Source organism: Syngnathus scovelli, chromosome 12 (genome assembly GCF_024217435.2).
Source record: "Syngnathus scovelli strain Florida chromosome 12, RoL_Ssco_1.2, whole genome shotgun sequence".
NCBI classification, from domain to species: Eukaryota; Metazoa; Chordata; class Actinopteri; order Syngnathiformes; family Syngnathidae; genus Syngnathus; species Syngnathus scovelli.
The window spans coordinates 12,986,613-13,009,454 of NC_090858.1; the positions used below are offsets into that span (position 1 = coordinate 12,986,613).

The 22,842-nt window shown below is 42.5% G+C and overlaps 1 protein-coding gene and 2 long non-coding RNA genes across 5 annotated transcripts; all 3 read left to right on the top strand.

Annotated features, from left to right (window-relative positions):
* The first annotated feature begins 682 nt into the window (after positions 1–682).
* LOC125978146 (uncharacterized) lies at positions 683–4,358 on the top strand. Its single transcript, XR_007484876.2, has 3 exons — positions 683–3,626; positions 3,812–3,883; positions 4,021–4,358. It is a non-coding gene; the product is annotated as an uncharacterized lncRNA (long non-coding RNA).
* Positions 4,359–4,601: 243 nt separating this feature from the next.
* On the top strand, positions 4,602–10,224 carry LOC125978107 (uncharacterized). 2 transcript variants are annotated; one of them, XR_011087872.1, is made up of 11 exons: positions 4,602–4,710; positions 4,957–5,490; positions 5,681–6,509; positions 8,296–8,414; positions 8,554–8,667; positions 8,893–8,958; positions 9,084–9,172; positions 9,341–9,446; positions 9,677–9,782; positions 9,918–9,979; positions 10,106–10,224. It is a non-coding gene; the product is annotated as an uncharacterized lncRNA (long non-coding RNA). The 2 variants fall into 2 exon arrangements; XR_011087871.1 differs by having other exon boundaries at positions 4,957–6,509.
* A 1,054-nt stretch (positions 10,225–11,278) lies between these two features.
* tspan14 (tetraspanin 14) lies at positions 11,279–22,098 on the top strand. Of its 2 annotated transcripts, none has more exons than XM_049735206.2 (9): positions 11,279–11,636; positions 12,258–12,338; positions 15,415–15,465; positions 15,542–15,565; positions 16,112–16,282; positions 16,348–16,473; positions 16,576–16,626; positions 17,063–17,176; positions 21,702–22,098. In XM_049735206.2, exons 2-9 carry the CDS (start codon positions 12,258–12,260, stop codon positions 21,765–21,767), a joined length of 684 nt encoding a protein of 227 aa, XP_049591163.1. In that variant the 5' UTR covers positions 11,279–11,636; the 3' UTR covers positions 21,768–22,098. The 2 variants fall into 2 exon arrangements, with proteins under 2 accessions (XP_049591163.1, XP_049591162.1); XM_049735205.2 differs by having other exon boundaries at positions 11,280–11,636; positions 15,542–15,688.
* Positions 22,099–22,842: the final 744 nt, after the last annotated feature.

The window sequence follows — 22,842 nt, forward strand, 5'->3', positions numbered from 1 at the left end:
AGCGCAATATAATTAAAAGCTGACACTCTAGCAATGTCAAACGTGTTCATTTAAGAAAAAGCCACACACGTTTTGTGATCAAATCTTTCATAACGAGAATGATTTGAGTGAATTGATTTGAATGAATAATTGAAGAAATTTCAGTTCTGAAGGCTCCTTTTGTCCCAAGCAAAGTGAAAGGTGGTGGGATAAAAATTGTAACAGGAACGCTATAAAAAATGTCAAGCCGTGAATATTTGTGCCCCCCTCCCATTTTGAGAACGGTGAGTCATGGACATCGACTGGCTTTTTTTCTGTCTTCCTGGGGGTCTGCTCAGGTAGTGTGGCAAATTTGAACAGGTTCCCAAATTCCTAGCCCAAGTTACAGGGGGGGAACATATCCTCACGGGTGCCCCGTGAGGATATGTTCCCCCCCCCCCCCCCCCCCCCCCCCTTATTTTGAGAACGGTGAGTCCTGGACATCGACTGGCTTTTTTTCTGTCTTCTTGGGGGTCTGCTCAGGTAGTGTGGCAAATTTGAACAGGTTCCCTCATTCCTAGCCCAAGTTACAGGGTGGGAACATATCCTCACGGGTGCCCCGTGAGGATATGTTCCCCCCCCCCCCCCCCTTATTTTGAGAACGGTGAGTCCTAGACTCCAACTGTTTTTTTCTGATGATTTGTGCAGTGATACTGTTATTAATGCACTTTATCAATGTCTTTGGCCTTATTTTGGTCAAACAATTTTGTTTCTTTATCATATAACATACATAAAAATAATGACTTTAAACTTTATTAAAAAACATTACCGTATTTGCCGGTGTATAAGTCGACTCGGTGTATAAGTCGACCCCCTAAAATTCGACGGAAATTTACGATTTTATGATATATCCTTTGTATAAGTCAAGCTCAATTGTTGCATTATATTAAACTTCAAAATTCAATCAGAAATATGCGAAATTTATTGACGAAATGTGTTCAAATTCCCGAGTTTGTAGCGAGCAATCTATATGCCATTTTAAATATTATTTACTTCATGACCCTGTGATATTACGCGCCGAGAGAGACTAACAACAATGAACACTCTTAGAAACTGGTTTATTTTTAGTTAAGAAACTACAAATTATAATTATAAAGTGATTGCAGTACATAGAGTTCAAAATTCGTCTTCATCGTCGCTATTTCCAAAAAGCTCGTTCCATTCGTTTTCGTTTAGTTTGTCGTCATAAAGGGCATCTTCTTGGTCTTCTCTATCCTGAGAGCGTTTGGCGAATATTTTCTAAGTGCCAACGGCTCGTGCGCCATAAAGAGTCCGCCCCGGCTGGTTCCCCATGTCGGCCAGAACAAGTGAAAATTCGGCCTCTTCCCCTGGAAGTCTGGCCAAGTTTGGCAAATATTTTCAAAGTGCGAACGACTCAACCGCCGTAAAGTGTCCGCCTCGGCTGGTTCCCCGTGTCGGCCACCACAAGTGAAAATTCGGCCTCTTCCCCTGGAAGTCCGGCCAAGTTTGGCGAATATTTTCTAAGTGCCAACGACTCAACCGCCGTAAAGTGTCCGCCTCGGCTGGTTCCCCGTGTCGGCCACCACAAGTGAAAATTCGGCCTCTTCCCCTGGAAGTCCGGCCAAGTTTGGCGAATATTTTCTAAGTGCCAACGACTCAACCGCCGTAAAGTGTCCGCCTCGGCTGGTTCCCCGTGTCGGCCACCACAAGTGAAAATTCGGCCTCTTCCCCTGGAAGTCCGGCCAAGTTTGGCGAATATTTTCTAAGTGCCAACGACTCAACCGCCGTAAAGTGTCTGCCTCGGCTGGTTCCTCCGGTCGGCCAGAACAAGTGAAAATTCGGCCTCTTCCCCTGGAAGTCTGGCCAAGTTTGGCGAATATTTTCTAAGTGCCAACGACATTCATTTATACATGGCGATTGAATGTTTACGTACCGGTAGTTATTGTCGTTGCTTGACACGCGATGACTCGCACATTCGCTCAATACCCAGTACTTCCCCCTAGCAGTCATCGTCGCTGCCTGGCTTTCGACGTGCGTTATTGAGGTGAGAATATTTGAAATTGTTGCTGAGGATGCGTGTTAATGCGATGAACGCTTTATAATGATTCAGTTTCTCGCTGTTTAATGAGCCTGACGGACGCACACCCACGCACAATGAGATGCATGAGAAACGGCCTTGGTTACCATCACATTTGAAGCGATGAATACGAAGTTAAATTTTATGACTCGGTGTATAAGTCGAGGTCGATTTTTTTCGGTCGATTTTGGATCGAAAAAGGTCGACTAATACACCGGCAAATACGGTATCATCTATTTGTTTATTTATTTATTTAACATCCAATATTGTAAAGTTATCAGTGCACGTCTGTCAATAATTTCAATAAAATGTGTAAAGAACAAAATTAATGCCAATTGAGCTTTTTAATAAAATTGTTATAATGTCTTAATAACGTTGTTGGGCCACTAATTGGCCCGACAACAATATTAAGACATTTAACTTCTTAACTTCATTGATCATTTTGCAAGATATAATTCAATAAACAGTACTAATACGGACAGACCTTGAGTCTGTAGCCCAAGTTACAGGGGGGAACATATCCTCACGGGTGCCCTGTGAGAATATGTTCCCCCCCATTTAAAACGGTGTAAATGTAAATAAATGATTTGTGCACTGATAACTTTACAATATTGGATGTTAAATAAATAAAGAAATAGATAATAATGTTTTCTTTTCTTTGTTGGTCAAACAATATTGTCTTTAATTCAAACTTGTCACCGAAGCACCCATTTTACCCCACTTTGTAAGTGCGCACTTCATGTCATTTCGACATTTGTTTTCTGACAACAATACGCTGCCGCACGATGGACCCAACTATTTACCAACAAATTATTGCCTACAAAACAAAACGTGAATACCCAAATGGTATTACAAAGAAGGAGAAGTACGTATTGAGAAGAAAAGCTTCTTTTTACGACGTTGAGGGTAAGATACACAACGTACATAAATCAAGCAAATTAGATCCAGAGACGCACCAAAAATTCACATTGCAGAACCTGCTAATTTCTAGACTAACGTCAGAAACTTAAGTTTTAGAGTAATTACTCTATAACACAAACAATTGGCTCATAAAATGTTGAACGCAATATATATAACACACCTCACTATGAAGGAAATTGTTGAATTTGTTGAGTGCAACTCAAGCTAATGTTTTTTTCAAGTAACTATTTGTAGATCTATTGAGTAAATATTTGATAAATTATCAAACTAAAGTAACATATTTGGTTGTAGACCCATTGAGTGAACATTTGATATATTATGAAACAGTTTTTTTTTTTTTTTTTTTGTCCAAGTAGCAAATTTGCAATTAGGTGTATTGAGTGAGTACTTCATGAATTACCACAAGTATGGTGCTAATTCAACGTTTTATTTTTACTTCGACTCAGGAGGGGAGCTGTATTATTGCCGCCAAAAAGGCACAGGCCAGGCAGTCCAAGTGAAGGTTGTCTGTGGTGCTGAAGAGGCAAATGAAATTTTTAAGAGTTTTCATGCCAGCCCGGCAGGGGCACACTCCGGGCAAAATAAAACAAGACACAGCATCTCTCTGAGATATTACTGGCCAGCGATGTCTGTTGACATTAATGAGTGGGTATGTAAACAATACAAAAAGAGTATACTTATTTGTTCATTTTTTTAAGCCTGCAAACATAATGAATGAAACTATTCCTTTGTATCTTTTGCAAACAATTCAAAATGATTATCTAAGATCTTCCCCTTCTTTTTGCATGCATTTATTAACAATGACTACTTTTCCACAAAACTTGCCATTGTCAGGTGTCCCAGTGCACCGAATGTCAGGCAGCCGGCATATCAATAAAAAGCCCAACAGAGGTCATGCCTATACAGGTCAGTTAATCCAAATAATGTTCTCTATTTTGACCCAAGGTCTATATAGTATTTTGTATGTGGCATACTTTATATAACTATTTTTCTCAGCAACATCAGTTTAACACAATTTGTTTTTATAAATATTTATTTATTAGGTGTCTCAGCCATTTGAACTCTTGGGCATGGACCTCATTGGCAAACTGGCTCAGACAAAAGATGGATACCAATATATTTGCGTGATGGTCGATTATTTCATGAAATGGCCTCAAGCCTATCCATTGAGGTCGAAGTCTGCTGCTGATGTTACCGCCTGTATCCTAAAATTCGTCTACCAATTTGAGTCGCCAAAAAGGATCTTGGCAGATCAAGGCAAAGAATTTGTCAATGCAGTAAGTACTACAGTGTTTGGCAGAAATTATCTTCATCATAGCTGTCAAATACAAGTCCCTGAGGGCATATCTGGCCTGCAACTTTATTTTGTGTGGCCAATGAAAGCAACGAAAGGATGTCGAACTGCATAAAATAGCTGGAGTAAAATAAAAAATAAAAAAGTTTCTTATTGCTCATTGTATTTTGTCTGTGTTTTGTGACTGTTGCACTTGTGGGTGTTGTATTTTCCTTCTGTGTATTTGTGATGCAAAGCCAGTGTAGTGATGCTGTTAAGCTCACATTCTCAAACACTATTTCACTGCAAAATTGCCCAACTCAATTACTTATTCTTTCCCCTGGCAACTGCAGATCAACAAGAGAGTATGTGAAATGCTTAACATAAAAAGAAGCCTTTGCTCACCATACCACCCTCAAACTAATGGGTTGGTGGAAAAATTAAATGGAACAATTCAAAGGTGAGTATACTTCATTTACCCACATTAATCTTTGACAATTTCTTGTTATGATGTCGCTCATGAGTTTGTTTTTGTTTAAGGCAGTTTCAAAGTAAATAACATGCACTATAAAAACTGTTAGGTCAGAAAAAACACATTTTGGTTGAAAAATTGTCATTGGAGTCATTTATATACAATTATCCAAAATTAATAAAAAAACAACAACACTGTCACCAGTGCAGTTTTAAAACTGATTTTGTTTTTTAGAGCTCTGAGCAAAGTGGTTTGTCAGCATCCAGAAAGCTGGGATGAATATTTGGATGCAGTTATGTTTGGTTTGCGGACTGTCACGGTCGGGTGGAGCATGGAGCAGGACGACCAAGTGCAGCTTGGACCAGGGTTTATTGAAGCAACTCAAAAGGCAAACTGACATGACTTAACAAACAATAACTTGACTGACCGGGACGTGTAACAAGAAGACAGCAGGACATGACGGCATCAAGACAGTACGACAACCCCGAACGACAGCAACCAATGATCCGACAGGGAGTGAGGGGCAGACACGACTTATATACATGACAGGTAACGAGAGGCAGGTGGGAATAATCACACTGATCATGGGCACACAGGAGGGGAGGGGCGAGCACACAGACAGAAACCAAGACAACAGACACATAGTGGAGCAGTTGGGGACGAGACGTAACACGGACCAAAAAACAAATGACAACAAAGTACTCGCCTTACTTTCTAATGTTCGCCAGAGAGGCACGCTACCCCATTCAAGTGCCAGAACACTACGAGGTAAGATTTTGGCACATCAAGATCCATGATCCATTACAAGGATATACAGTATCATGGAGAAGGTTTTATACGATCAAGGACAATTTGCTTGTTGAATTTGTTTAGGTACATCTTAATTGTAAAACACAAATATAAAACTAAAACTTGTTGACACTTTAATCATGACAGCAAATGTTTGACTTTTCTGAAGGTTGATGGCACTGTGGAGGATGTGGTGGGCATGGAAGTTATGGCACAAAACCATAACGAACAAGACCAACTATTTGAACAAGTTAGAGAGCACATTAGAAAAGCGCAGGAAAAAACAAGGCACCCAAAAACAATCTCAGGGACCACACCAACTGTACACATAGGAGATCTTGTTCTAAGACAAAATATCAGGTCTCAACAAAGAAAGGGAGGAAAATTGAACCCCAATTTTTTGGGGCCATACAAAATTGTGGCGATTGAGGGTAAGACAGCTGACCTCCAGGATGAGAATGGAGCCTTGGTCCCCAAAATAAACATTGACCACCTAAAACCATGCAAAGAAAATAAACAAAGAGTGCCTCATAGGTATGAAAACAAAAAAGGAGCATCCTCCTCACCATCCCCACCAGCCTCAGCACTTCCAGCCACTGCTCCTCCCGCCGCAGCTCCTCCAACCACCGCTTCCTCTCCCACTGCTCCACCAGCCGCAGCTCCTCCAAGCACCGCTCCCTCTGCCACTGCTCCACCAGCCTCAGCACTTCCAGCCACTGCTCCTCCAGCCACTGCCCCCTCTGCCACTGCTCCTCCCGCCGCAGCTCCTCCAACCACCGCTCCCTCTCCCACTGCTCCACCAGCCGCAGCTCCTCCAAGCACCGCTCCCACTGCCACTGCTCCTCTAGCCTCAGCTCCCCCAGTCACCACCCCCTCTGCCACTGCTCCTTCAGCCACAGCTCCTCCAGCCACGGCTCCCTTTTCCCCTGCTCTTAATACCGCAACACCACCACGATTGTCTTTGACTTTTAGACAAACGAGGGAAAATGTGGACAAATGTAAGATGTATTCATGATAAAACTGTAAACATACAGTGGGGGAAATAAGTATTTGACCCCTTGCTGATTTTGCAGGTTTGCCCACTTGCAAAGAATGCAACGATCTATAATTTTAATCATATGTACATTCTAACAGTAAAAGACGGAATCCCAAAGAAAATTCCAGAAAATCACATCATATGAATTTATAAAAATTGATAACCGTCTGATGAGGAAAAACAAGTATTTGAACCCCTGGACAAACAGCATGTTAATATTTTGTAGAAAAGCCATTATTGGCCAACACAGATGTCAAACGTTTTTTATAGTTGGTGACAAGCTTTGTGCACATTTCGGCAGGGATGTTGGCCCACTCCTCCCTGCAGACAGCCTCCAAATCATTCAGGTTCCGAGGTTGTCGCCTGGCAACTCGAATTTTAAGCTCACTCCAAAGATTTTCAATTGGATTCAGGTCTGGAGGCTGGCTAGGCCACTCCAGAACCTTGATGTGCTTCTTCTTCAGCCACTCTTTTGTTGCTTTGGCGGTGTGCTTAGGATCGTTGTCGTGCTGAAACACCCATCCTCGACCCATCTTCAGCTTTCTCACTGAGGGAAGGAGATGTTGGTCCAGAATTCTACGATACATGGCCCCGTCCATCCTCCCCTCAATACGATGGAGTTGTCCCGTCCCCTTGGCTGAAAAGCACCCCCAAAGCATGATGTTGCCACCACCATGCTTGACGGTGGGGATGGTGTTCTTTGGGTTGTACTCGGTGTTCTTTGCCCTCCAAACACGACAAGTTGAGTTGAGGCCAAAAAGTTCTATTTTGGTCTCATCTGACCACATCACCTTATTCCAGGCCTCTTCTGAGTTGTCCAGGTGCTGAATGGCAAACTTCATGCGGGCCTGTACATGTTTCTTCTTGAGCAGGGGGACCTTGCGTGCGCTGCAGGATTTCAATCCATGACGGCGTAGTGTGTTACCAACCGTTTCTTTTGCAACTGTGGTCCCAGCTGCCTTCAGTTGATTCATCAGTTCCCCCCTTATGGTTTTGGGATGATTCCTTACCATTCGCATGATCAGGGAGACCCCACGAGGTGACATCTTGTGTGGAGGCCCAGACCAAGGGAGGTCGGCGGTGGTGTGGTGCTTCTTCCATTTCCTGATAACTGCACCGACAGTTGATCTTTTCTCTCCAAGTTGCTTTCCGATTCTCTTGTAGCCCATCCCAGCCTTGTGCAGATCAACAATCCAGTCTCCAGACCTGAATCCAATTGAAAATCTTTGGAGGGAGCTTAAAATTCGAGTTGCCAGGCAACAACCTCGGAACCTGAATGATTTGGAGGCTGTCTGCAGGGAGGAGTGGGCCAACATCCCTGCCGAAATGTGCACAAAGCTTGTCACCAACTATAAAAACCGTTTGACATCTGTGCTGGCCAATAATGGCTTTTACATGCTGTTTGTCCAGGGGTTCAAATACTTGTTTTTCCTCATCAGACGGTTATCAATTTTTATAAATTCATATGATGTGAATTTCTGGAATTTTTTGGGGGATTCTGCCTCTCACTGTTAGAATGTACATATGATTAAAATAGTAGATCATTGCATTCTTTGTAAGTGGGCAAACCTGCAAAATCAGCAAGGGGTCAAATACTTATTTCCCCCACTGTATTAAAACATACATTATGGATATGTGGCACATAGGTCTTGTACTCACAAAGTGTTTTATAAGTGCCACTTGCTGCTATGGAATGAACCACATTTCCAATTGCATTTTGAGGTATTGTTCTGACTTATTTTTGGCAGACGTTCAAGATGCCTGGAAGGGAAAGCACGTCCATGTTCTCCTATCAAAAATCGGAGCGTACAAATTGTTCTTTTGGGACATTATGAACGTTGGACCCAAATCTGAGCTGGAATCTGAGGTAAAATTATGTTTTCATATCTGAAACTTAGGTTTCTCGATTTGACTGTTTTGTTTCAAGTCTTAATTGGCAGCACTGTATTTTTTTGGGGGGGTGGGGAATATTTTCTGTTTCAATTTGTTTGCCGTTTCAATTACAGGTTATAAACGCGCACCTCCTGTTGTTGGTGAACCAAATCAGCGTGGAAAAGGTTTCCTATACTGACTCATTTGCAATGACTAATTTATGGAATGGAAAGAGCCATAGACTCAAGGTCTGTCTGTATTAGTACTGTTTATTGAATTATATCTTGCAAAATTATCAATGAAGTTAAGAAGTTAAATGTCTTAATATTGTTGCCGGGCCAATTAGTGGCCCAACAACGTTATTAAGACATTATAACAATTTTATTAAAAAACTCAATTGGCATTAATTTTGTTCTTTACACATTTTATTGAAATTATTGACAGACGTATTTTTTTCTTCTGTTTATTTTTAGATCAACCCGGTGGAATACAAACTTATTGTTGGCATTGTCAATGAGCATAATCATTGGAAGCTGGCGGTAAAGAAATGTTTTAATGCCACAAGAGGGAGTAACATTACAGCAAAAAATATAGTTATGTGTAAAATGTTTGATAATTCATGCATATGAATAATAAAACCTCATATTTTGTGTTTAAAATATAGGCAATCATGCCAGGAGAAAAAAGGTCCTTACTGCTTGATCATCTTGGTGAGTCTCAAATGGACATTAAAAAATGCCTGGAATCAACCCGGTAAGCACAGCTTCTAAAAGTCAGAGTTCTATTTTGATATCAACATTTAACTGAAGATGTGCGCTTTCTTTTGAAAGTGGACTAGGTTTTTGTTTTTATCAATACAAATTATGTAATTGACGGATAAAACTTGAAATTTGTGTTTATGTGCTGGCTCTTATATTTCAGGGCGTTCATGCGTAACAAAGGGTGCAATGTTTCCAGGTGGACTTGTGGCACTGTCCCCCATCCCAGGCAACAAGATTCAACCTCTTGTGGTGTCTTTGCTTTGAAAGTATGCATTTGATTTATAGACTATATTTACCAAACTCATATCACTCAATTATGCAAAAACTTAAACAAACATTACTCAAAACAAAAAAACTAATTTAGAGTTCATACAACAAAGGACTAAAACAAATTATTGTCTGACAGTAGATTTTTTTGTACGATATATAGGCTAAAGATGGCAAACATTTAAGGCATTCTTTATGCACTGTCAACATCTGACATTGTCTTTTTCAGTTTGCAGAACATCTTCTTTCAAATGAAGAAATAGATTTCTCAGCAAAGGCACACGATATAAATAGGTACAGGCTGCAAATTGCCACCACACTTCTATTAGAGACTGGTAAGTAATATGCACCCAAGAGATGTTATTGCCACCCAAAGAATGGTCCTGACTGTGCTATCAATGCTATATACAACTCAGTTAAGTTTTACACAGGGAAGTACGATAGCAATTCTTCTGTCTTTGTTTTCACAGATGATTTATCTGACTTGTGCTTTGTTTGTGGGGAAGCTACACATGACACAGACAACAGATGGGTAATTATGTCAGGTCTTGTTAACTAATGCATGTGATGATTAAGAAATATATTGAATTACACATGTGTTGTAAATTATTGTAAATGTGCTGCATTGTATGATCTTGCTTTTTTCTTTGTTTACCAGATTCAGTGTGACGAGTGTTGCAGGTGGTTCCATCTTGTATGTGTCGGGGAGCCTCCAACCGAAGGCTCTTTTTTGTGTACAGCATGTACAGAAATTAAATGCTAAATATTTGAAGCTTTCTTGAAGACCATTTTGCTTTTTTTTTTAATTATTTTTTTTTATTTTTTTTCATTTTATTATTTAAAAAAAAATTCTTAATAAAGTTTAAAGTCATTATTTTTGATGTATGTTATATGATAAAGAAACAAAGTTGTTTGACCAAAATAAGGCCAAAGACATTGATAAAGTGCAGTAATAACAGTATCACTGCACAAATCATCAGAAAAAAACAGTTGGAGTCTAGGACTCACAGTTCTCAAAATGAGGGGGGGGGAACATATCCTCACGGGCTACCGTGAGGACATGTTCCCCCCCTGTAACTTGGGCTAGGAATGAGGGAACCTGTTCAAATTTGCCACACTACCTGAGCAGACCCCCAGGAAGACAGAAAAAAAAAAACAGTTGGAGTCTAGGACTCACTGTTCTCAAAATAAAGGGGGGGGGGGGGGGGGGGACATATCCTTGGGCTAGGAATGAGGGAACCTGTTCAAATTTGCCAGACTACCTGAGCAGACCCCCAGGAAGACAGAAAAAAAGCCACTCGATGTCCAGGACTCACCGTTCTCAAAATGGGAGGGGGGCTCAAATATTCACGGCTTGACATTTTTTATAGCGTTCCTGTTACAATTTTTATCCCACCACCTTTCACTTTGCTTGGGACAAAAGGAGCCTTCAGAACTGAAATTTCTTCAATTATTCATTCAAATCAATTCACTCAAATCATTCTCGTTATGAAAGATTTGATCACAAAACGTGTGTGGCTTTTTCTTAAATGAACACGTTTGACATTGTTAGAGTGTCAGCTTTTAATTATATTGCGCTGTCATTTTAAAGCAAATTAATAAATGCAACAATATTAATTTGCTTTGAAAATACCCGAGTAATAAAATGGATGGATGAATGATGATCACAATTAAGAATAAAGTCTCATTTGTAATATATACTCCTTGTAGCATGTAACGGTACCCAAAAGGAGGAGTTTCTTTGCATCGAGGTTTATGCAAAGAGCTCACGTAATTATATTGTTCCTTTTTGGTGAAGTGAGTGAGTGTTCCGTCTGTACGACTGGTCTTTGAATGCACCCCGCTTCAATGGCAGAACGCAGATGAAAATGAAAATAATCCTTTATAAAAATTAAAATTGACTGACGCAAACGTGAATCCTTCATGTTTTTATTGAAAACAACATAGTGCTGACGCCGTACGGCATCGGTTTTTCGCTTTCCAAACAAGGTGTGCGCGCTCCCGCGGCAGGGGGAACAAAATCTCACGGGGGAACCAAATCGAGCACAATATCGGCCAGCTTCACTTAGCGACTGGTTCATTCAGCTTCTCAAGTATTGTGAAGAAGGGTGAAAAAAACGACTCGAAAAGTTTTGCTCGTCGACATCTTGACAGCAAATGTTCTGCAAAGTAGTTATTTGGAACCAGAGGTGAGTAGGACCACATTTTCGATACTTTCTTAGACTTCCTTTACGTGCTCGTTGGCAGCTAGCTATGCTAACGTTAGCTGCTTCCGGTGAGCTGGGAACAAAGTCGGCCCGAGTATAAGAACTAAAGACAATTTTTGATTTTCGTAGTGCCTTTCAAAGGGCCCAAAGACGCTTAACGTTTAAACAATGGCTTGGGTCAATTCGAGATACGCTCAAGGTAAAATAATTAGATCAGGTACATTTTCTTGTTCATTTGAAATACCTGCTACAGGTCTTTTTGGTTGAATTTATTCTGATATTACAATGACAACAAAAGTAGTTCTGAAAAGTTGTAGACGCACTTTTTTTCTGCAAATTTTTTAAACTTAAAGTTGTTCACGATAGTCACTCCACGAAAGAAATATACCCTGTACAATGTGTGTTTGGGGAATCTTAATACTAATAAAAAAATCTTCCTTTTTGTATGCCGTGTCCAGTGAAATGTCCCGAAAAAGTCAAGTCAGGTTGATAACGTCTTTATTACATGTTAATCACCAAATTTCCACGTTCATAAAACCTTTGCGCCCAGAATGCTTCTTTGTTGTTAAACATTCATCTTGATGTGCATGTTTTGTTTATCAGATGTATTATTATCGCTATGACAACGCTGAGGTCAGTTGCTGCTACAAATACCTCATGTTTACGTACAACGTCATCTTCTGGGTGAGTTTCGTCTTCCTCCTCTTCTACTTTAGTGTTGTCAAACCGGTGACATGTTGTGCACATCCTGTTACATAGAACAGGGATATTCCAGAAAGCGGGTTATGTGAAAACTCTTGAGTAAGTTAACGTTGAAATGAGAGAAACTCTGAGTTATCCATTCCAGAAAGAGAGGTAACTTAAACTCTGGGTCAGTTACTGTGGTAACTTACTTTGTGAACATAACCTGCTCGTTGGCAGGTTTACTATAAGAGACCCAGAGTTTCAACCGGTCTCCTCCCACACAAAGAAAGCGGTTAATCATGGATTGCCCGTTCATTCAGAATCGGATCAACATCGAAGCCGTAATAATTCGAAACACTTTACGTCGCGATAGACTTTCCGACCCAGATTAAACGTTTTATCATTTCTAAAAGAATATATTTTCGAATGCTACCACTTTTTTTTTTTAACAGTATAATTTATCTCAATAACCTTCTCCGGCCATGGGATGCCTGATGGTGTAGTGGTACACTCGCCTGTCTTGTGTGCAGGCACCATGAGTTCGATTCCCACACACCGCGAATGAGCAATCACATCAGAGCAAACTTTATGCATAGTTCGACGTTTTTTTTGCAAATGGCGTTTTCTTTCTAATATTAGGGATGCAGAGCATTACTTTTTTCTGTTGGCTGAGCAGAACTCAATGTTTGTTTTAAAATAGTATTTTAATGAGTGTTAGTGTAAGCTACAGCGTCACATTTTAAATGACTACAACATAAATGCGTTTGTGTCAAGTGTTAAGCCACAAAGTGTAGAATTAACTGAGATGACATTGGAAAACATTTTGTTTGGGGTTTAAATGATTTGAGGTAGTCACTGAATTATTTTTTTTGTTTAAACTAATATTGACTTTGTTTAATAGCGTAAGTCCATTTAAAAAGTCAAAGTCAAAAGTCTGCTTTATTGTCAATTTCTTCACATGCCAAGACACACAAAGAGATCGAAATTACGTTCCCACTATCCCACGGTGACAAGACATAGATCACAATGAACATACAAGTAAACGACACAAGAAAATAAAACAAAAAGGCACAAACAATGAATAAATAAGGGTGATGAATAAATAATAAATAAACAAATAAAACAATAAATAAGAGGAGCAAAAATGGAGCAAGTGTGCATACAGCAGACAGTCAGAATATAGCGCAAAAAGTACAGGACGCTACGCAGAAGGGGAAAGAGAGTTCAGGATCCTAACAGCCTGGAGAATGAAGCTGTTGGTGAGTCTGGCGGTGCGGGAGCGCAGGCTCCTGTACCTCTTCCCAGAGGGCAGAAGATCAAACAAAGAGTGAGCGGGGTGACTCACATCACTCACAATCGTGGTCGTCTTGCGGGTGAAATGGGAGGTGTAAATGCCCTTCAGGGAGGGGAGTGAAGCACCAATAATCATACCAGCCGTGTTCACTATGCGCTGCAGGGCCTTCATGTTGTATTCAGTGCAGCTACCACCCCAGACAGCGATGCAACTGGAGAGGACGCTCTCAATGGCGCCACGGTAGAATGTAGTCATGACGGCCGGAGGAGCACTTGCTCGCCTGAGTTTCCGCAGGAAGTACAGTTGGTGCTGAGCTTTCTTCGCCAGTGACGCGGTGTTGGCGGACCAGGAGAGGTCCTCACCGATGTGCACCCCCAGGAATCTGGTGCTGCTCACTCTCTCCACCACAGCACCGTCGATGGTCAGCGGCAGGTGTTGGGTGTGACCCTTCCGGAAGTCAACAATTTCCTTGGTCTTGTTGACGTTCAGCAGGAGGTTATTGTCCCTGCAGCATGCGGTCAGAAGGTCAACCTCCAACCTGTACTGAGTCTCGTCGCCCTTGGTGATAAGACCCACCAGAGTCGTGTCGTCAGCAAACTTCACTATGCGGTTGTCGCTGTAGGACGCAGTGCAGTCATGCGTCAGCAGGGTGAACAGCAGCGGACTGAGCCTTGGGGGGCCCCCGTGCTCAGCGTGATGCTGGTGGAGATTTAAAATAATTAAATTCAAATCAAAGTGAGGTGCAATCATAACCTAGCAAAACATGCCTTACCTTTTTGACTAATGTTTTTATGTTTAATTTTGAGCTGCTTCCAAGTCCTTTTTTCTCCTGTTGGATTGCACCTAAATGAAAATCAGATTTCATTCCTACTCAAATTCATAACTATAGGTTATGCTACGGTCTCATGGTTAGATGTTACATCAATGAAATAGTACATTCAAACTTGCGCATCAGGTAGCAATTTCCTCCCATGACGTCTCGCTCTCCTTCGCTGCTGCAGACGTATTAGATCTTGCTGTAGGCTTGTAAAAGGACCTCCAACTCGGTTGTGGTAAAATAAGGTGATCTGTTTTTCCTCAGTTAGCATAGTGACTCGTGGTATCGGGACTCCATTGATGATGGCTTTTTATAGTGGTCGTGCACGCGCGTAACTCCAGGTTAACATACTCAAAGTTGATTGAACTAACTCAGATTAGCTTTTCTGGAACCGAATACTCAGTCTCCCATCTCAGAGTAAGTCAACTCAGAGTTCAGGGATAGACTCAGAGTATGTTGAACCTGCTTTCTGGAATACTCCCCAGGTGCTCCCACAGTCACATGGTCAAAAGTCTACACACCCCTGTTCAAATCCCATGTTTTCATCAACATGCTAACATTTAAAAAAAACTCCACAAATAACGGAGAGTTTGTAATTTTTAAATAAACCATTTTGTTCTGTTTGTTCAAACATTAAAGCCCAAGAGGAGGAAATGAGCGACATGATCGATGCAAAATATTTGCCCTCTTTCTCGGGGGCGAATTGTGCCTGGATCAGCACAAAACAACTGTTAGGAACAAACAGCGCTCAGGACCTGTCCCGGCATCCTCCTACCCAAAAGTGGAGAGGGGGCCTCCCTCTTGTCCACTGTGCTCAACTTAGCACTTAAAAGAGCGACAGACATGCAATTTGAACAGAAGACAACTGAGCATAACAATTTAGACAGACAAAAAAATGGAACCACAATTAGCCAGAGTCTCAAGTTGTGTTAAAAGGCCGTGTGTCCGTGCTGTATGTGTTGCAGCTGGTCGGCGTGGTCTTCATCGCGGTGGGTTTCTGGGCGTGGAGTGAAAAGGTAAAAGCCGAATGGAAAGATAGATGACGTCGACCCTAAGCCTAAACTTAACCCTGAGAATCAAATGTGTCCTCAGGGTGTCCTGCTGGACTTGGCGCAGGTGACCCGTCTTCGAGGTTTGGATCCGGTGTGGTTGCTGCTGCTGGTGGGCGCGGTCACCTTCATCCTGGGCTTTGCGGGATGTGTGGGAGCTCTGCGAGAAAACTTCTGCCTGCTCAAGTTTGTACGTGCAAACGGAGGCCATCTTGAAGTCTATGCGCGGCAAATTGATTGTGGCGGCGAAAATAGTTGACGGGATTTTCTCCCCTGCTCGTCGCGGTTGGGGCGCCGCCTGAGCTGGGTGTGGTCCAACCTGGACTGAGCACAAAGCTCGTACAGAAAAACAGTCCCACGCTCCAAAGGATAACTTTGAGCTATATAGCCAACTCGGACGGATGCAGACAGCTAGAGTGCCTGCAGAAAGCTCGCCAGGGTTGCCTGAGCTGAGTTTTCTCAGAGTAATCGGGCAGGTGGGCGAGTCGCGGCCCCAATCGCAACCTGGATCTTGGCGCCATCGGGCGGATGTCGGTCGTATTGTTGAGATGACGGAGAGTAATCCAGAGAAATGAACTGCAACTGATCCCTGATTCTGTGCTTTGCATGTTAGTTTTGCGGCATCATTGGCTTCATCTTCTTGGTGGAGCTGGCGGTCGCCGTGCTGGCTGTGCTTTTCCAGAGTCAGATGCGAGAATGGATCAACGGCTTCTTCCTAGCCAACATCAAAGTGTACCGAGATGACATCGACCTGCAGAACTTGATCGACTCGCTGCAGAGGACGGTAAGACACATTCGACCCGCGGGCGGCTCCGCCTTGTAAAGTGCCGCTGTGTGCTTGTGCCGCAGAATCACTGCTGCGGCGCACAACATCCTGACGACTGGGACGTCAACGTTTACTTCAGCTGCAACGGAACGCATCGAAGCAGAGAGAAGTGTGGAGTTCCGTTCTCCTGCTGCGTCGCCGATCCCGCCGTGAGTAACTCCGACCGACCGCCTGCCCGTCCGGCCGGAGCTGGAACGGAAGCGTTTCCCCAGCACCCATGCTAACGCTCGACTCAAATGTGTGCTCTCCAGGACACAGTGTTGAACACGCAGTGTGGCTACGACGTGAGAAAGAAAGACAAGGTAAGGCCTGCCAATGGTTGGTATGGCTCATTTCCTCCACAGTCAACTGGGCTGTCGCGCTTCCCTTTGAAGACCGCCTTTGGCCTCTCATCTGTTCCTGCAAAAAGGCTTGGCTCGTGGCAAGAACTGATGAGGGGACCAAAGGTGGTCTTGGAAGACAAGCCATCCATCCATCTGGGGATGGCCTCAGATGCCAAGGAGGCATGACATCCTGTTTTCTTGACCTTGGTGAATGGGCTGTACTTGTAGAGTGCTTTTTCTACTTTTACTACTCAAAGGGCTTCACACTACTTCCTCATTCACTCATTCACCTACTGATGACATGCCATCAGGAGCGGTGGACACTTGGTTAAAAGGGCTGGGGATGGAACCCCCAATCTCTACCACTGAGCCATGCCGCCTCATGGCCCATCTGTTGAAACTGTTGTTGTTTCAGGCAGAGTGGCCGGATCATATTTACATGAAAGGTTGCATTGCTGCGCTGGAAGACTGGTTACCTGAAAATCTTTACACACTGGCTACCGTCTTTGTCGTCATCTCTCTGCTGCAGGTGAGTGAAAGCGCCACAAATGTCTCTCTGTGATTTAAACACACACATGCACACGCATAGTGTACAAGTAAAGTACAGTGTACGAGTACAGTGTACACGCACAGTAAAGTGTACACAGGGCCCGACTGATAAGGATTTATTTTAGGCCCATTTTCGGCAGAAAAAAAATACTGATTCTGATTAAGATAAGGACTTCTTTTTAGGCTGATTTTCGGCAGAAAGAAAATACTGATTCCTGATTCATCGGCCGATTAATTTCAAAACTTTAGAATGCATTGGATCACTATTTTAGTCGCTGTCTGTTGCGGAGCCTGAGGACTATATAGGGGGTTGGCTTGGAATGTTATGCTCTTTTCGCCCCCGGGTGTCGGTCAGAACACAGGAGGGAGGCGTGGTTCAGTTTTTGTTGCTTTACTAAATTATTGGCAAGTAACAGGCACTGTGGCTCATATGGGCATACAGGCGAACGGGCAAAAGGTATAGGCACACATTGGTCGTAAGGATGTGAGAGCAGGTGTGTGTAGTGTACATGGGTGAGTGTTTGGGTGTGTGAATGTGATTGTGTATGTATGTGTGGTGTGTGATTCTTGTGAAAGGTGTGTGTGATTCTTGTGAAAGATGTGTGTGCGTGTGCACATGTGAGAAAGGGGTGTGGTTCTCCAACAGACAGAAATACAGCAAGTCAATGCTCAACTTCTGACGACACAACACTAATAGACGGCCCACATCACATAACTAACTGCGCGTAACGGTTCCGCCATACTAAATAAACATAAATGAAGTACTCTAGACAACACACCAAACATAAGTCATCGAGACAAGGAAACACACTTGCTGGCGACCGTTAGCCGCCGTGGAGCTACGTAACGGCTACTCGTATGATGCGAGGAAAACTTAATCCCGTAAAGGAGTGCGCCGAAGCTACCAACCAAACGGCGCACACACGAAACAATCTGCGATCGGACAAACAGCACAACAGTAAACAGGAGTAACACTTAAATGTATACAGGACTGTCTCAGAAAATTTGAATATTGTGATAAAGTTCTTTATTTTCTGTCATGCAATTAAAAAAACAAAAGTCATACATTCTGGATTCATTAAAAGTCAACTGAAATATTGCAAGCCTTTTATTATTTTAATATCGCTGATTATGGCTTGTAGTTTAAGAAAACTCAAAAATATCACTGATTATGGCTTATAGTTTAAAAAAACTCACAAATCCAATCTCAAAGACCAAGTAAAAAAAAAAAAAATTATATATATATATATATATAACAGCAAAACAAAATCAAACATTTGAAAATGTCCATTAATGCACTCAGTACTTGGTTGGGAATCCTTTTGCACGGATTACTGCATCATTGCGGTGTGGCATGGAGGCAATCAGCCTGTGGCATTACTGAGATGTTATGGATGCCCAGGATGCTTCAATAGCGGCCTTTAGCTCATTTGCATCGTTGGGTCTGGTGTCTTTCAGCTTCTTCTTCACAATACCCCACAAATTCTCTATGGGGTTCAGGTCAGGCGAATTTGGCAGGCCAATCGAGGACAGTAATGCCACGATCAGTACACCATTTACTGGTGGTTTTGACACTGGCAGGTGCCAGATCATGCTGGAAAATGAAAATCATCTCCATATAGCTCTTCAGACGGAAGCATGTAGTACTCTAAAATCTGCATTTACTCTGGACTTGATGAAACACAGTGGACCAACACCAGCAGCTGACATGGCTCCCCAAACCATCACTGACTGTGGCAACTTCACACTGGATTTCAAGCAACCTGGATTTTGCTCCTCTCCAGCCTTTCTCCATACTCTGGCGCCTTGACTTCCAAATGAAATACAAAACTTGCTTTCATCTGAAAAGAGGACTTTGGACCACTCTGCAATTGTCCAGTGCTTTTCCATAGTCCAAGTCAGACGCTTCTTCCATTGTCTTGAGTTCAGAAGTGGCTTGACCATGGGAATAATGGCTATTGTAGCCCATTTCCCAGACACGTCTGTGAACAGTGGCTTTTGATACCTGGACTCCAGCTTCAGTCCACTGTCTTTGAAGCTCCCCCAAAGTCTGGAAGCGACTCTTCTTCACAATACTGTTAAGGGTGCGGTCATCTCTCTTGGTTGTGCAGCGTTTCCTGCCACATTTCCCCCTTCCAACAGACTTTTTGTGGATGTGCTTTAAAACTGCACTCTGTGAACAGCTTGTTCTTTGAGAAATTTATTTTTGTGTCTTACCCTCCTGATGGAGGGTGTCGATGATGGTCCTCTGGACAGCAGTCTGATCAGCTGTCTTCCCCATGCTTGTGATTTAGTTTACTGAACCAAGCTGAGTGTTTTTCAAGGCTCAGGAAACCCTTGCAGGTGTTCCGAGTTAGACGATTCAAGTGATTAGTTGAATACCCTACTAGTATACTTTTTCATGATATTCTAATATTTTGAGATAGGATATTTGAGTTTTCTTAAGCTATATGTCATAATCAGCAATATTAAAATAATTAAAGGCTTGCAATATTTCAATTGATTTGTAATGAATCCAGAATGTATGACATTTTTGTTTTTTCAATTGCATTACAGAAACTAAAGAACTTTTATCACAATATTCAAATTTTCGGAGACAGTTCTGTATACTCACTTTTTGGCAAATACGCACACGATCACAGCAACACGCTCAGTCGATACCAGCCACTTTAACTCCCGCCGTCTGTAACTTCCCACTGCGCGCGGGCTGCAGCAATCGCGAGAAGCTGATATAACTCACGCAAGACTTAAAGGCCTAGAGACATCCCTTTTTTTTTTTTTTTCAATTAGAACGGAATTTGATAGAATGTATAAAGTGAACACATTTGCCGCATTGGAAATTAAAAATGGACACCGATTACTAAGAATAAAGCTGAAATGAAATGGCAGTTTATCGATCGGGTCCCGCACGAAGCCAAACTGGCGGCGCCATTACTGTGACGTCACAAGTTGTACATCTGGATGTCAACAAACCCAAACAACATGGCAGATGATAGCGACAGCTCCATTTCTAGCGGCAATATTAGCATCATTTTATCCGATTCAGAAACCTCTTTTGACGCAGAATATGATGAATCTAGCAGTTCACTTGGGCTGAGCTGAGCACATTTTCTGAATTGTGCCCCTCCCGTCACTCTGGTTAGGTTGGCATAGTAAAAAGTGCTCTTGGGGGCTTTAGAGTGCCGAGTTGATCTCGGCACATGAAGACATGACCATCTGCAACGTTTGGTTTAGGTTTTAGGCGCATTTTTAATTTTATTTCTTAAATCGCATTTTTTCGACGAGCTGAGCACGTTTTCTGAATTGTGCCTCTCCCGTCACTGTGGTTAGGTTGGCATAGTAAAAAGAGTAGAGTGCCGAGTTGACCACTGCGCATGGAGAAATGAACATCTGCAGCGTTTGGTTTAGGTTTTAGGCGCATTTTTAATTTTATTTCTTAAATCGCATTTTTTCGACGAGCTGAGCACGTTTTCTGAATTGTGCCCCTCCCGTCACGCTTCGACATACTTTTCAAAGTCAAAGTCTCAAAGTCTCCTTTATTGTCAATTCCTCCGCATGTCAAGACACACAAAGAGATCGAAATTACGTTTCTCACTATCCCAGGGTGACAAGACAGAGTTCACAACGCACATACAAGTAAACATCACAGGAAAATTAAAACAAGAAGATGAACAATAAGCACGCTAGCCGCTCCCGATGCACAGCAGAGTCCGGAAAGATGACAGTCAACCAGGCCACTGTGAACACGAGCACACAGCAGGCACGCACTGTCCGGTTCGTGGATCCTATCAGGCGAACTCAACCCATCTTGTCGTCCTACGAACGAACGTACGCCAGGATAATGGAAGGCACGGCTAGGCGAGTTGGGTTGGCCGCAAACCTGGCCCGACGTCTCCGCGCTGGCCCCTCTTCTCTTTTTGTTTACATTCACTGAAGCTAAACGCGCACAACTTGAGACGTCATGAGACGTCACTTCCGGCTGGCGGCTCGGTGCAGTCAAAGTCGTCTGTGCAGCAAATTTAAATTATATTTTTCAGAGCAACAGCTTCCCTTTCGTTGTTTCGAGCGTCAATTTATATTTATAAGCCCATAAGCTAACTAAAACCGATTTATACATAGACCGGTGTCTCTAGCCCTTTAAGGTGTGGTGATGTAACTTTCCAACACAACATTCAACCCAAAAATATACATTGATTTTCAACATCAACATAGGAACCTTTCTAGCACTGTCGATTTGTATGAGGAGTTTACTATTGGTAGGGAGGCCTGCTCCTTGTTCCCTGCCAGTAGTGTCACCTGGGAAGATATTAGTTTCAGAATGTGTCACATTTTACACATTTGTGCTTGATTTATGCTGCACTGTATATTTTTTTTTTATAAACTATAACTTGAATGCGAGTAAAATAGTGACATCCAGCCAGGTCAAGCACAAGTCCTGGAAATCAGTTGAATGTGACAAAAGTGGTATTCATTATTACGTGTAATGATCGTGTGCTGTCCATCAGATGGTTGGCATCTACCTGGCCAGGTCGCTCATCTCAGACATTCAAAAGGTCCGATTCTCTAACTGAACCCAGCAGCGGCGGATGTGGCTGGATCTCTTGGGAGCTTGAAGATGATGGATAGAAAGACTGCTTCAGCTCTGTGGCCCCTCCTCACTTTTGATGGTTGAGCTGCAGCTGTTTTCCCCTTTTTGATCTTTTCTCTACTCAGGCTTCCAGTCACAAGACCACACAATGTCGCTCCAATTTGCAAATACAGTTGGCAACGTTAAAAGACAAACAGGAAGTGAAGGTGTGACATGATCTGTTGGTTTTTCACACTGGATTCCTTGAGCTCCACCTCATGGCTGAACAACAACTGTGAAAGCGTTTTGCATTAAAAAGTTACTTTTTATACGCACTTTTTGCTCATTGATTAAAGTCTTATTGCCCACAATTGTCACGGGGGGAGTTTGAGCGCCATTGTTCGATGACCAACAGTCATTGCCTGGGGCGCAAACCCATGTGCCACGGTCAACGGCTTGGGAGCGCCGAGCACTCAGCTGAAAGTCTGGGACGGACAGCTAAGCGGTCATCACTCTGCATGAGGTCGCGCGAAGTGAGTAACGTTCAATGCGCACAGCTCAAGTCGGCATCTGTTAAATGTTGAAGATGAAATGATTTCAATTGGTCCAAAATGCTAGAAGACGGGTGTCAACTCAAGGCCCTGGGGCCAGATACGGCCCGCCACATCATTTTATGGCCCATGAGCCATTTGGCAATAGTAATCCCTCGCTATATCACGGTTCACCTTTCACGGCCTCACTGCTTCATGGATTTTTTTCACAGTGCATTGTGTTATGGCTTCAGATGATTATTTACTTCTCTTTATTAAATAAATGCTTGGGCCTGAAAACAAGTTGGGTCCTTTGGTTTCAATGTTATACCTGCATAATAATGGTAAAAAAATAAAGGTTTCTACTTCACAGATTTCACCTATCATGGGTTCTTTTTGTAACCTAAACCCAGCGAAACGAGGGATTATTGTACTCAATTTATCTTCACTTTGAGATATTGCTTGATTTGTTTTCATTACATTCATATATTTCAAATATTTGAAAAATATTGAAGTGTACCGTCTATAAGATGAGGCGCTCATACATTT

Excerpts from the sequence above, each read along its gene's own strand:
- tspan14 (XM_049735205.2), top strand. The coding sequence starts at position 12,258 with ATGTATTATTATCGCTATGACAACGCTGAGGTCAGTTGCTGCTACAAA. Across the intron at positions 15,689-16,111 it reads ACTTCTGCCTGCTCAAGTTT|TTTTGCGGCATCATTGGCTT; the intron begins GTACGTGCAAAC and ends TTTGCATGTTAG. Across the intron at positions 16,474-16,575 it reads GCTGCGTCGCCGATCCCGCC|GACACAGTGTTGAACACGCA; the intron begins GTGAGTAACTCC and ends TGTGCTCTCCAG.